Here is a 14,711-nt window from a genome sequence, read left to right on the forward strand (position 1 = left end):
TATTATTATTATTATTATTATTATTATTATTATTATTATTATTATTAAAAGAAAAAATATATCCAGAGGCATCTGGAAGAGTCCAGAGCAGAGAGAAAAGAAAGCAGACAGGAACAGGGCTAGGGAAGTGGGAGAGAATAGCACAGATAGCAAGAGATAGAGAATGGCAGAATGCAAGAGTCTATAGTAGAGATAGCAAGAAGAGCTGGGTTATAAGGAGGATGAGTAGCTGGGGGAAGAGAAGCCTATGAGCTGAAGGGAATTTAGGGTGTGTGTGTGGAGGAGTGAAAAGGGCTAGTGTGTGGCTTTGAAATGTCTAAGGAACTTGTGAATAGGGACTAAGAAGCCAGACAGCCAGCATGAGCTCTGACAGAAGTATATCAATGGAGAGCCATGTCACCTCTGCCAGAGGCTAGGGAAATGACTGCTTTTTTGGTAGGGGGACACAGAAAACACATTTCACAAGTGTCTGAAGAATGCTGGCTTTTATCTGAAATCCTTCTATAAGTCCAGCTTGAGCTCATTTCTGGATATACAGATTGCCTGGGACCTAACAGTGTTATCAGAAATTTTGGGTTGCCATATTTGACTGGAGAAGGTCCCCTCAGGGTTCTTAGCCGTGTTACTAAAAGAATTTAAGAACAGGCTCAGAATTTACTAGTATTTAAAAAGTAAAACCCCAGGGTAGACAAGCCTTAAATCTGGGTACTTCCCCATTGGAGGGAGATGGAGAAGAGGAAGACAATTTGTGTTCTTTGTAAGCAAATACATGTAGGAAAAGCAGCTATGTGGTGGCAAAGAGGCCTTCAGAGAAAGAGCAAAAAGGCCCATGGTTCTGGAGACAAGCTTACTGAGGCTCTAGCCATAGTCCAAAAGAAAGAGTGAGAAGGGAAGAAAAAAAAATTATATTTTTCTGAGTCAGGGCTCAGGTGAGCTGATTTAGCAGAACCTAGGAACAGCACAGAAAACAGGGATTCTGGAAGAAAAAAATACATTATCTAACTAAAAGGATAATTACTCTTCCCATCTCTTTATCATGGCAAATGCGCTTTCCTGAGAGATGTTTTCCTGGCTGTTTCTTGATTGGCTGGCTGGTTCTACTGGATTAACTGTTAGGGGAAGAAAAATGGTGTGTCTCTACCTAGAGGTGGAGTCCGTATTTATGACCAGCATTGGGGGCGTCCTTTAATGAGCCCCCAATGGATTGGATTTTCAGGATCCCCTCATCTCATCTGTGACTCTGCCTCCCAGCTTGGTTGCTCCCACTCTGTCTCTATGCTGGTCGAGGGACTCCCTCTCTGTCTCTCCTCCTCATCCCACTCTCACCTTTACCCAGCTTGCTGCCTCTGATTCGTGGCTGCCTACCTCTCCCCTCCTGATTAGCATTAGCTTTGTGGTTTGAGTAATCTCCCTCCTTCACTGGGTACTGCTGGGAGGGACTTGCCGCTCATGCCTCAGGGCTCCCCAAGTACCAGTTCCTGGCAGCTGTGTCGTCCTGGAAACATGAAAAGTTCAGGAGTGTCCCACCTTGGGTACAGGGGTGTTGATTGTTAACCTTTCGAACAGCAAAGGAGAGAAGGATGGTAAGCGCCTTGCGCGTGCACCTGTCTAACAGGGCGCTTTCTCCACTTCAGTTTATTGCCTTTGCACTGACTACCGTGGCCAGGTCCTGACTGTCTACTTTGTGATATCTCTGCCTGAGAGAGCTGCTAAGGAGGAAAATTAACTCATCTCCAAGGAGCACACGAGCCCTGGCGGGCCTGAGCAGCACCTCCCGATCCGGTCTCACCTTGACAGTAGCAGAGGCTTTGCCACAGCATCAGATGGCTGCAGTTAAGCTTCTGCAGCCTGAAATGTTATTAATTGGAAAAGGGAATCCACAGCCACGGTCGCCTTCATCAAATTCTCAGAAGTGTGAGGCTGGCCCTTGGACTTCAGCATCATGGCACTAGCCTGCCTTTCTAGGTCAAGGTTGCCAGTTCCCTTTAAAGCCCTCATTTTAAGCTTCATGCATTGCCCCAGCCATGCCTGGGCACTGACTGCCCAGTATGATTGATGGGCTTTTGCTCAAAACACAAAAACATTTAATTTGGACAGTGGCATTTGTGACCCAGTCACAACACGGGTTGACCTTGGGTTGCTAATTTTCAGAGGTACGGATAATGCAGATTGCCAGCCAGCCTGCCTGCCAGCCTGCCAGCCTGCCAGCCAGCCAGGTCAAAAATCTTCCTCAGTGTACCTTAACCTCGGCTTCCACCAAGCCTGTGTTCAACACGGGTCATTCAAACACATTGTGAGAGCCGGGGAGACGGCCCAGTTGGCAAAATGCTCACCTTGAAGGTTCAAGGATCTGAGTTTAACTCCCATCGTCCACATTAAAAACTCCCAGCTCTTGGGAGGCAATGACGGGTAAGGTAGCTCCCTAGCCAGGCAGCATCGCCTAATCGGTGAGTTCCAAGCTAGTGAGAGGAATTGGTCTTAGAAAGCAAGGTGGATGACACCTGAGAAACGGCACCCGAGATCGTCCTTACACACATGTACGCACAGCACCTGCACACGAACGTACCTGCGTGCACGTGAGCACATACACAGCATCACGAAGAAACCAGCGATGAGGTGGATGGTCAGTGCAGCGCGGCTTTCAGTGTGAAATGCAGTTCCTCGTCGGGAGTATGTCAGGAGCACACGTCTTCAGGCAGGCCGTGGTGTGATCTGTATGAGGGACTATGTTTTCCGCTAGCTCTGGCGATGGCCCCAGCTACCTTAGGTACCCCTTTCATGAATGCTTGTTCTTAAGGTTTTTAATTTTTTTTTTCCGGGCTCCTTGGGTGTAAGTGGATAATTTAAGTCTCACTCGGTGTTGGAAGAGGCAGGGACTTTAGAGTGTGTGTGTCATTCCAGCCTGGGCTTGTCAGGGTGCCCACCGTATCGAGACATATTTATGTCTTGTAGTATTTACTACTGTTTCTCGCTTTGTCTAGACGCTCCCTCACCTTCACTGCAGTCTCACGGAGCAGTCCTTACCCTCATCTCAGGCCCCAGGGAGACACGGGCACACTCTAGCTGGCTTCATCCACGGTGCTGCTGCGGCTCCGAGCACTCATGTACAAGATACTAGGGCCAGCTGCCCTTCTGCAGTGGCGGGCTGGCGTCCCCTGCGCTGGTTTGTGCCCCGCTGATGTTCACGTGGGCTGGCAGTCAGCGCAGACCTGCTCCTCGGCTCTCACTGTGGGCATGTGGCCCTCTGTGGGTTGCAGATAATTGCTCTTGGCCATCCAGTCACATATATTCTAGCATAGCTGTGACCTCCTCTGTCCTTACATTGGAGTCCTGACTCCAGGACCTCAGAATATGACTGTTTGGAGCTAGGAGGGCTTTGAAGAGGGGTTTAGAGTAAAAAAAAAAAAAAAGGTCAACAGGGTGATCTGATCCACCCCGGGGTTCTAATAAGAACACAGGATCAGATACCTCACAAGGTAGCCTTGTGAGGACAGGGAAGAGATACCATCTTCCAGCTAAGGAGGCAGGTCTGTGAATTTCTGTTGGTGGAGACATCCTTCTTTCCAGTCCTTTGTTGTTCTTCTGAGGGCTCTCCTCTGTGCCTGCACCCTAAAGTCCTGAGTCCAGCTGGGGCATCCAGCCTAGAGGACTCCCCACTGTGTTCCTGTGTTCACCAGAGGTACCTAGCCTGGGGAGCAGCCACACAGCACCACATGGATCCCCAGCACCAGTATACAGATTTCTGCTAACTTTGTTTAGGTTTTGAAAAAGTTGTGATAGTACATGCCTGTAATCCCAGCACTCAGGAAGGCAGAAACAGGGGGATTTCTGGAGTTCGAGGTCAGCCTGGTCTACAAAGTGAGTCCAGAACAGCCAAGACTACACAGAGAAACCCTGTCTCTAAAAACCAAAACAACAACCAAAAAGATGTTGGAACTTCTCTCTTTATGAGGACTAGACTGTGTCCTCTGAAGTGGGGTTCTGTAAATGTCCAACATTGAGCAAGTTTACTAGAAACTGGACAGAGCAGAAGTGGTGTTTCCCTGATATAGGCATGCCCTGAACATAAATCTCTTGATTATTGACACCTTTCTGGCATGCTTGCTCTGTGTAGTTGCTGTAAGCAGATATGGAGGAGTATAATGTGTCAGCTCTCAGTGGGAGGAAAGGTCTTGGTAGCTGGGCCGATTTGATGTGGGTTAAGATTAAACCCCTGAACACTAGTCTAGCAGCTACAGCCCCAGCCATGGAAGCCAACATCTCACACATGAATGAACACTCCTGTTGGCCCCTCTCAGATGTCACTAGCTGAGTTCAGAGTGACCTTCTGACCTTCCTGGGTTACAAGACCTGGTAGGACCAGTTGTTGCTTCCAGTGAGGAGCCACAAGGGCCCCCGCCTCCATCCACCCAGGGCTAGGTGAGAACTCTCTGTGATCTTGACACAACAAAAAGCATGATAAGAGATATGGCCTCCCAGGGCCGCTGGTAACCCCGCCCCCAGTTCAGGAATCATTGCAGGACTTCCCAACTCGGGTTCCCTCACACACCGGCATCTCACCAGTGCTCCCCACAGCTGACAAGAACCTGCCAACTGGCAAGTGCCTAGAGGGGCCCAGGGCAGTATGCTACCTCCCGGAGGACTTGTATGCCATTGTAGGTTACACAAAGACTGGCACTCACTGCCATTTGGTGGGCAGAGCAGTGACGCCCAGTCCATGCCTCCTCAGTGCAAGAACCAATCCGGAGAAACAAAGCGGCAGCTTTGGAAAGCACCAGGGGCGCCACATGGAGACCCTTCTGGAAAGAACCTGAGTTCAGAGGTCAGGAAATCCTGGGTCTGCCACCCACATGCTGGGTAGACCCGCTAAGCTGCCACCATCTTGATTCCTCAATCAAAGTCTGGGCCTCACTGCACCCATATGGCAGCAAGAAAGATACATGTGTCCATAAGCATTAGACATCCCCCCCCCCACACACACACCCAAGGAGACAGTGTCATATTTAGAAATGGGGTTTTTGCAGGGGTAGCCAATTAAGATGAGACTGGGGGCTCTGACCCAGTAGCGTAACATTGCTGATGGCAAATGGTGGTGTCCCAGAGGGCACACCGGATGGAGGCTTCAGGAAGATGAGCAGGGCCTCCAACAAAGCCCTGGAGCTAGGGAGTGGGACAGAGGCCCCTCAGGGCATCATGGGGAAGCCCTGCTGGCACTTTGATCTTGGACTTCTGAATTCAGAGGTATGAAGCAACACATCTGGGGTCAGTCACAACGGCCTCACGAAGTTACAGATATGTAAATCACCTGCCCCTGACCTTTCATCGTAACTGTCAGCTTGACCGAATTTGGAAGCACCAAGGAGACGTACATCTAGCACATCAATGAGAGTGTTTCTAGAGGGATTTAATAAGTGGTGGCAGAGATGGTGATGGTATTAGGATCTTGATGGCAGTGGTGGTGGTGCTGGTGAGGATGATGGTGGTGATGACAATGACAATCGTGACAGCACCTGTTAATATCATGGATCCTTGCACATCAGAACTGTACTATCTCTGTCCACACTCACCACATCCATGAGTAGGTGTTATCATTAATACATTAATAATGTCATTATTCTCATTTTTCTGGACAAGGAAGCTGAGCCTCAGATACCTAAGCAAGTGCCCCAAGGACACACCCCCTGATCAAATAGTTTCTCATGTTTGCCACCCCTCACCCTTCAAGTTGGGCTCCGGTTTTTTCATGTTCATGCATGTGTATGTGTTATGCATATTTATATGCATATTTGCATGTGTATGAATATGTAAGTGGCTAGGCTGTTATCTAGACTCATCCTTCATTGCTCTTTCACCTTCTTCACTGAGGCAGGGTCTCAGGCTCTATCAGTCAAACCCAGAGTGTGCCCATACATCTAGTGCTGCCGACGGCTTTGCTGGATGTGCTGTCCCTTCCTTTTGAGGCTGGAATTATGGGTGTGCACCACACCCACCTGACATTTCTATGCATCCTAGGGATTTGAACCCTGGTCCTCCCACTTGCACGGCAAGCACTTTAACCACAAAGCCATCCCAGCAGCCGTATAGTGCATGTGGTTCTGATTTTCTGTTCAGAGACTGTGTGTTGATGGTGTGAAGACTCTCTTGACCCTCAGGCCTCCCATGGTAAACTCCTGAGACAAGGTTACGGAGTTGCCAGAGAGCAAACTGTGCACATGCCCATCTCAAGTGGCACCGTGGTGCAGTCGGCCGCTGCGCCAGGGGTTCCATGCAGGTGGATTGAGAATCATGCACAAGACTTGTCTGCATCAGGATGCAATGTGACTTTTACACAGGTGTACACTGGATCTGTTAGGCATTAAAAACAAATAGGAAACCATGTGGTATGTCTAACCTATGCAATGTGTCCAACCTATGTCCTGTGGGCCACATGTGTCCCAGGACAGTTGTGAATGCCTTGAACAAGAGTGAGGTGTTTTTGGTTGTTTGTTTCATTTTGTTTTGTTTTTGCTTTGCTAACTCAATTGCACAGTTCTCAAACATGAGCTTTGTAGATGACAATGTTGTCCACCAATATGGAATGCATTTGGGAGGGTGTGTGGATGTTTTAAAAGTGTGTCCTCATTTTGTATGAGGAACCTGAGTGTCCATAGATCTGGGGGCTCAGAGGGGGTCCTGTAACCCCCAGGATATCTTAGGGACAGGTATACTTAGCTGTGACTCCCAGTGTATGTGCCCCCACTACAGTGCCTTCCTGTGTAACCTTGATGTCGGTCCTAGGCTGCTCAGGGACTCTCAGGGATTGGCCTGTCTCTACCTCCCTGGTACTGGGATTTTGTGATGGTTCTAGGGCTCAAGCTCAGGGCCCGAGTCTGGATGGTGAGCACTTCGCTGGCTCCCAGCCCTGGCTGATCCGGTTTGCTTTCCCCAGCCTCCCTCCCTGTCTGAGAGGCAAAGGTAAACTTTACTTTGCAGTCAGCAAGCCACAGCTCTTGGCTCCTGTGCTCAGAACAAGCAGCAGTGGGGCAAAGGAAGGAGCAGGACACCTTTGATCCTGTGCCCAGATCGGTGGCTCTGATGACCTTTGGCATCCCTGACTCTAGTTTCTGTTCTCCCCGCAGAAGTGCATTCGATTTAACCCGGATGCCACCGTGTGGGTAGCCAAGCAGCGGATCCTGTGCACGCTGAACCAGGGCCTGAAGGATGTACTCAACTATGGGCTCTTCCAGCCAGCCAGCAATGGGCGTGATGGCAAGTTCCTGGATGAGGAACGGCTGCTTCGGGAATACCCACAGCCCACAGGCCAGGGTGTGCCTTCCTTGGAGGTAACTAGCCCTGTGTGACTGGGTGGGGGTTGGTGCTGCACAGCCTGGGTGCAACTGAGGGCAGCATCTTAACCAGGCTCCTGTTTGTTTTGGATTAGAAGGTTACCCACCCTACAGCCTGGCTCCTTTGGATCTTCCCTGTTAAGTGTGTGTGTGACAGGTGCCCGATAATGGGTTTGGGAATGTGGACCAGTGGCGTGGTTAGCTAAAGACAAGAGTGAGAGCTGAGTTCACAGTAGCATCTGGATGTGGGCAGGGTGCAGGCTGCAGCACTACAGCCCAGCAGCAGCCATGGACACCCTGTAGCTTGGCTCTGTTCCCTCCAATTCCATCTGGGAGCCGCACAGCTGAGACACGTACTCTCCAGGTAGCCCTGGCAACCCAGTTCTTCAGGACTGACTTGTTCTGATGCTTGAAAATCAAGAGTTCTTATCTGTGCCTTGGGCATACCTTGCCTCCTGTGGACTTGTCATCTTGTTTGGGGCATAGGAAAAACAGGACACAGTTGCCTCCCTCAGATAGTACAGGGGTTGACACTGGCACTGGAGAGATGGTCCAGTCGTTAAGAGCACCTGCTGCTTCCTGAGGACCCAAGTTCAGATCCCAGCATGTAAACACACACACAGCATGTACACACACACATACACACACATACACACACACACACATGTGTGTGTGTATATATATATATATATATATATATATACACACACACACACACATATACATACATGCACACACTATAACTCCAGTTTCAGAGTCTCTAATGCCCTCTTCTGGCCTCCATAGACAACAATCACACATGGTGCACAGATAGACATGCAGGCAAAGCACTCATAGACACAAAATAATAACAAAAATTTTTAATTATATTTTCTTGCTTTTCTTTTATATACACAAGTGTTTCGCCTGCATGTATGCACCAAATATGTAAAGCACCTACAGAAGCCAGATGCCATCGGATCCCCTGCAACTGGAGTCACAGATGGTTTTGAGTGTGGGTGCTGGGAACTGAACCCAGGTCTTCTGAAGGACTAGTCAGGGCTCCTAACCACTGAGATCTCTCTCCAGTTCCCTACATAAAAATTTTTTTCATCTAAAAAAAGGAAAATAATACAAGGTCAGATTTCATTGGGAACTAGTGTATGCCTCCACCTGGAATGGTGTCTGTGTTCTCAGGCACCACCCTTTATGTTAGCTCCTTGGAGTATGACAGTCTCAGAGGAGGTCAGGAAGGAGGCACCAAGTGACCTGAGTTCAAGAAGGTCATTCGCTCTGTGGCCTTTGGGTGTTGTTGTCCTTGCGAGACAAGTAAGGAAACTGAGCCTGAGGTGTGGAAAGGACCAGCTGAGAGTCACTCAGCAAAAAGAGTTTCCTCTCAAAATCTTTGTCATGCACCTGCACTTAGTGTGCTTAAAGAATCTTCCGCAGTGTCTCTTTAACAGGATAGCTGGTCTGGGTATCTGCGAGGAGAGGGGGGCACGATCAAGCTGACCACTGGGATACCGCTTGCCTGGGAGTGTTGTCCTAAACTCCAAGTTCAGTTCTCTGCTCTGCAATGAAATTTCCAATCCCAAGTAGGCAGCACTGTCCTGAGGAGCCAGTGGGAGTCCCCGAGATCTAGGCAGGGACTGGTGGGAGCCACTGAGTCCTGGGCAGGGGTGTGCATGGGATTGCTCATGCAGTTCTGACAGGTGGATGATGGGGAAGAAAAATGCAAAATCCCAAGGTGCACTCCTGACAAACTCAGCCAGGAGGATGAAGCCAGGAACTCAGCGGTGTGTCAGACCAGCTCATCCTTTGTACCCACTGAGGACTGGCTTCCAGAGCTGAGATCCTTCCCTGTGCCCTGATGGCTGCTGGATGATGGGACTCTCAAGGGCTCTGCAGCACAGACACCAGTATCTTGGTTAAGATTGGGGTTCCTTATCCTTGGCCAGGTCGCTTTTCCTCTGAGCATCCATTTAGTCACCGGCGATCTTTTTCCTGTTTCCGTGGCAGTTTCGCTACAAGAAGCGTGTGTATAAGCAGTCCAACCTGGATGAGAAGCAGCTGGCCAGGCTCCACACAAAGGTATGGGGGCAGAGGGGTGGGTAACGCTTCCACCACCCCACCAGGTCACCTCTGATCCTGTTGTGTTGTGTTTGGAGGGCTCATGTCCCTGGAAGTGGCCCCTATATGCCCTGTGGGGTGAGGCCAGACCGGGGCAAACAGGTAGATGCTTCACTATGCACATTGCTGGAGACCTAGCCAGACAGCAGGCAGCAAGGTGGCCGAGGAAGCTGCTGGAAGTTGAACAAGGGGTTGCTGCTTCCCTGGTGCCGCAGGGAGGTTGAAAGGCAGCAGGAATGGTACCGTGGGATTTGGATATGTGGTGAGGTAGAGCGAAGGGATGTCTGCTGAGCACTGTCTCTGGTTTCTGCTGCTGCTGAATCAGAACAGACCTCCTAAAGTTAGGGAGTGCTGGCAGCGATGGGAGGAGAGGCCTGTGCTAGCTCGAGGGCTCTGTGTCCACTGAAGGCACAATGAGTCATTCACTCCAGACATGTCAGTGAGGCCATGTGAGCCAGGAGCATGCCTGGAGCAGGAGGCAGAGATCCTGGGGCATGTGGGTTGAGCCTGGAGAACAGGGATGCACACTGCCTGCCCTCAGACACCCTTGAGATGCCTGGTGCTGGCCCGCCGAGCTCTCCTGCTATGGAGAGTGCACAAGGGGCTTCACAAGCCACTGGTTCTTTGCTCCTCGGATGGATGCAGGGTGTTCACTGTAGATTTCATTCTCATCTTCAGTTAATTTTTAAAAATTAAGTTAGTTCTTTGACAGTTTCATAGTGTACAATGCATACTGTATAAAGGCATTCCAATTGCTCTCTTATCTCTTTCTCATCCCTCTCAGCCCCCATTCTCCCTACCAATTTTGTTCCATGGGGACCATCTGGATGACCATTGGGTTGAGCCTATTGGAAGCTTATGGGGTCACCAGTGGATTCACAACTGAAGCCCCAATTTCATTGAATGTATCAGCAAATAGTTCAGCAGTGAGGGCCAGAGCCTGTCTCCCATCCATGCCTGAGTGTTAATGGACCCAGTCTTGTGCAGACTCAGTGGTGGGGTCCAGAGCTGCTGAGTTCAAGCCTCCAATGTCTGTGTCTTCCCAGGAGACACTGCGCATTGTGCAGCCTTTTTCCCTATCTTCAGTTCTTAACATACTTTCTTCCCTTTCTTCCACAGTGTTCTCTGAGCCTTGAAGGGAATCACACCAATGTCTCATTTCAAGCTGAGCAGTGAACAGTTAACTTATTCTCAGCACCTGTGCCACCATGAGGCTCTGTAAGAACTAGGAAGACAGGGTTCTCTGATTAAGGCTGAGGGTAACATGTTTATGGGAACAGATATTTTGTAGGCAACTTGATGTTAGCTATGTCAAGTTGGTGTTTCATTCCTAAGGCATATGACCCAATTTACAGCATGAGGCTTGTATTCCTTCTGTGGAGTGGGCCTCAAAGCCAATCCGGGAGTGGCTGGTCACTCCCATAACTGTTATGCCACTATTGTGCTATCACCCAGCAGGTTGGCATTGTGGTGTGTAGGATTTACAGCTGGGCAAGACTGTTGGCTTATCTCCCAGATAAGGCTATTTCATAACTTTTCAGAAATGTGAAAGCTAGCTGCCTAGGAGGGAGTGTCCAGCTCAGGTCAATATCATGCAACAAGCTTGATATTCTCTATGTCTTTCAGCAAGCTGTGCCACATCTTCAGCACAAGGGTCTCCTCATCTAGTTCTGATGAATCACCAAGACAAATGTCAACAGCCTGCATTGTTTAGGGGCCTCTCCAACTAGCATTGTTTTAACTTTTGTGCCTAAGTTATCCGGAGGTGGCTGGCAGCTGCTCTTGGTTCTCTGCCCTTTGGGATAGCTCTGTTGTCCTTGACACCTCATCCATGTGCTGGCCAAGTATGGTCCAGGCTTTTCTCATATATTTTCTGCCTTGGCCCTGGAATCCACATGAATATGAATGACCTCAGTGTCTGAGAAGTTCTCTAATTATCTTTATTATTGTTGTTGTTATTTAATGTGTAGCTACGAATACTTGTGAATTTAAAGAAAGGTGTAAGTGAGTAAATAGCCACAACAACATGCCAGGCTTTGGACATTGGTTCTAGTCCCAGACTGTAAGCAGTTTGGGTGGGAATCCAGCTGATGGCAGGATTGTCTGGAAAGTGCAGGGACATCATCAGGTGGAAAACCATAGGTGCTCCTGTCCTGTGGTGTGGAAACTGTGAATGGGGTGAGGGTGGAGCCCAAGAGGGATGCTGGGCCTCTCCCGATCCTGAGCTGCCAGATGAGGATGGAAGCTGTCACTTCTCTAATAGAGGAGGCAGGCAGGCTTGGCTGAGGCTCTGTGCCTGAACTGCATGATCATCTTCATCCTGGACTAGGTCTCCCTAGGGGCAGGTGTCACTGTCTCTGCTCTGGGACTAGTGGGGTGGGATTTAGCAGTCCCCTCTTTAGAGAGGAGGCCCTCAGCCCCAGCCTCCCACCTGGGAATGGAGTGGAAGGTCTGAGTGGGTCCTGGAGACTATCAATTGTCACCCTGCTCCCAGGTGAGCTGCTCTCTTGCTCCCAGCATGGTGGAACCCACTTCTACTGCTGTCACAATTTAGGAACCACAGGCAGACTGGCGTTCCCACAGACAGTCAGAATTTGGATTTCGGGGTACCCAGGTAGGTCATAGCTGTCAGTGTTGGTAGAATGAACTTTCTGGGACCTCTTTACATGGTTATGAACCCCATGTATCAGAGTTCCACCCTATGACCCAGAGACCCATAGTGCCATGATATAGGAATTACAGTTTATGGTGCAAATTCTGGAGGGACATTGAGACCTTAGTACAAAGACAGCAAAAGCTAGGGTTCTGAGACATTCATTCAGGACAGGCCCATGGTTTTGGCTATGTGTTGACCTTATGCTCAGCCCCATGTAAGCCTTGGGGGGAAGGGAGGGTCAACAGTGCTCTGTGCAAAGGAGGCCAGTACCTCCTGGTGGACAATCCTCTCTCTCTCTCTCTCTCTCCCTCTCCCTAGTGCTAGGATTAAAGGTATGCCCAGCATACCCAGTTTGTGCGGTACTAGCCTCAAGCCCAGGGCCTCATTTGTGCCAGGCAAGTTCTCTGCCCACAGAGCCTCATCCCATGCCCCTGTAAATGCACTTTCCATAAACATATTTCTGCTTTGTTCATTTCTTCTCCAGACCAACCTGAAGAAGTTTTTGGACCACACTCAGCATCGCTCAGTGGAGAAGCTGGTCAAGCTGCTGGACAGAGGCCTGGATCCCAATTTCCATGACCCGGAGACTGGCGGTGGGTGTTCGTTAGAGAAGCCTTTGTTGTACTTGAGTGAGGCATCCACCATTCCTGCGATCAGGTTACCCTGAATCATTCATCTCTTCTGCTGTCCTGGGTTTTACCTGGGCCTTGAAGTGGCTCCTTGCCTTCGTTAGGGCTGTTACTGCTGTGATGAAACACAGTGACCAAAGCAACCTGGGGAGGGAAAGGTTTATTCAGCTTATGCTTCCATATCATAATTCATCATCAAAGGAAGTAAGGACAGGAATTCAAGCAGGGCAGGAACCTGGAGTCAAGATCTGATATGGAGGCCATGATTATTGGCTTGCTCAGCCTGCTTTCTTATAGAACCCAGGACCACCAGCCCAAGGACGTCACCACCCACAATGGGCTGGGCCCTCCACCATGAATCACTAATTAAGAAAATGTCCTACAGACAGGTCTTATGGAACATTTTCTCAACTGAGGCTCCCTCCTTTCAGATAACTCTAGCTTGTGTCAAGTGGACATAAAATTAGCCGCTACACTCCCCACTCACATAACTTCTGGTCTGAAGACCTTTATTTTTCTCCTTGCTTTCTGAGACTCCAGCTCAATGCATGCGCACAGTAAGTGCCCCATGCAAACATGTTAGGAAAATGAGAAAGGGAGTAGATGTGTGGAGCTGTTACCTGCTGACTTCAGACCCCCTGCAGAGCCCCACACCCGGATCTGCTAACCATCCAGCACTGCTGTGTGTGTCGTGCACGGGTCTTTTCCTCTGCCTGGGTGCAGGCTTCCTCACAGACAAGCAGATGCTCACACATGTCTTGTGCTAAAGCTGGATTGGTTGAGGAGAGGTCTCTCATCTCTGCACTCACTGCCAACACCTGGTCTGGCTGTTTGCTGTGTGGTAGATGTAGGCTTTGTGGGGTACTGCTGAGCCCCTGCTAGATGCCAGTAGCTTCCCCAGTTAGGACAACTCAAAGTTTCTTCCCATGTTGCTAGTGTCTCCTGGTTTTACTGGGGGAAGTTCAGCCACAGGCCAGGTGAGCACTAGCCGTGGAATGATTTGGCAGAGGGTGGTGGGCAGAGGTCAAGGGACTCTGCAGCAGCTTGGATTTATTTGGCCTGGTAAGTGATCTTAGGATGGAAGATATTTGACCTTAGCAGTGGGATCCTTTTTCCTCCCTTTTCTTCCCTCCCCCCCTTCCTTTCCTCCCAAGGTACCCCAAGTCCACCACTGGCTCCCCCATGGCTTCTTGTCACACCTCAAAATTACTATGTGCATAAGATATGGAGGTGTCTTATAAAGTGTGGATCTTCTTTGTCATTAGGAGCAGCCTGGCTGACCCCTCAAGCTGAGGTGGGCCCCACTGGGTACTGATGTAGCTAGCATGACCATGTTTGAGTCTGAGGGGGGCTGGTTTGCCTCTTTACTCCTGAATATTTTTTGGGGGGAGGGGTTTATCACGAGCAGCATGAAAACTGGGAGAGGGCTCATTTATGAGGATGGTAGTGACAGCCAGGCTATCAGGAAAGATATCAGGAGAGATAGATATTAGGAGTCCTCGTGAGGGGAAGTGCAAGGAGGTCCTGACTAAAATGAGCAGCTTCTACCAGGCCAATGTAGAAGCTCCCTGAAGAAAGTGGTGTTTATGTGCATTGTGGTGACAGGATGCCTCCTATGGCCTCGGGGGTACTGACTTTTTACTGTCTGGTCTCCACTTTCTTCATTGCTCTGTGTTGATGCTCCCATGCTCCCTTGGGCTGGCTCTGGCTCTGGCTCTGGGTGGGAGCCTTCCTTTCCAGTCAGTGACACACAGCTCCCATACTCTCTCTATAAAAGTAAAGTAAAACCTCAGTACTCAGAAAGCTAAGACAGGATTGCAAGTTCACTACCAGCCTAGGCCACATAGAAAGACCCTGTTTCAAAACAAAAAGTAAAAAAAAAAAAAAAAGAAAAAGGCTGTGGGTGCAGCTCATGGGCTCCATCCCCATTATCAAAAAAAGGGGGAGGGGAAGTGCTATGGGCCTGTGGATCCTTAAGGGTGAACTGGAGCC

At 49.6% G+C, this 14,711-nt stretch overlaps 1 protein-coding gene across 3 annotated transcripts in view; it reads left to right on the forward strand.

Moving 5' to 3' along the window:
- The window catches only part of Shank2 (SH3 and multiple ankyrin repeat domains 2), a 435,405-nt gene that overhangs the window by 62,473 nt on the left and 358,221 nt on the right, over positions 1-14,711 (forward strand). For all 3 annotated transcript variants that reach the window (XM_055614761.1, XM_055614759.1, XM_055614760.1), the window contains exons 4-6: positions 7,119-7,322; positions 9,324-9,395; positions 12,575-12,683. In XM_055614761.1, the coding sequence (XP_055470736.1) occupies positions 7,119-7,322; positions 9,324-9,395; positions 12,575-12,683 (385 nt within the window). The remainder of the gene's footprint in view (positions 1-7,118; positions 7,323-9,323; positions 9,396-12,574; positions 12,684-14,711) is intronic.

Source organism: Psammomys obesus, unplaced genomic scaffold (assembly GCF_907164565.1).
Source record: "Psammomys obesus unplaced genomic scaffold, mPsaObe1.curated_primary_1811, whole genome shotgun sequence".
In the NCBI taxonomy this organism is placed as follows: Eukaryota; Metazoa; Chordata; class Mammalia; order Rodentia; family Muridae; genus Psammomys; species Psammomys obesus.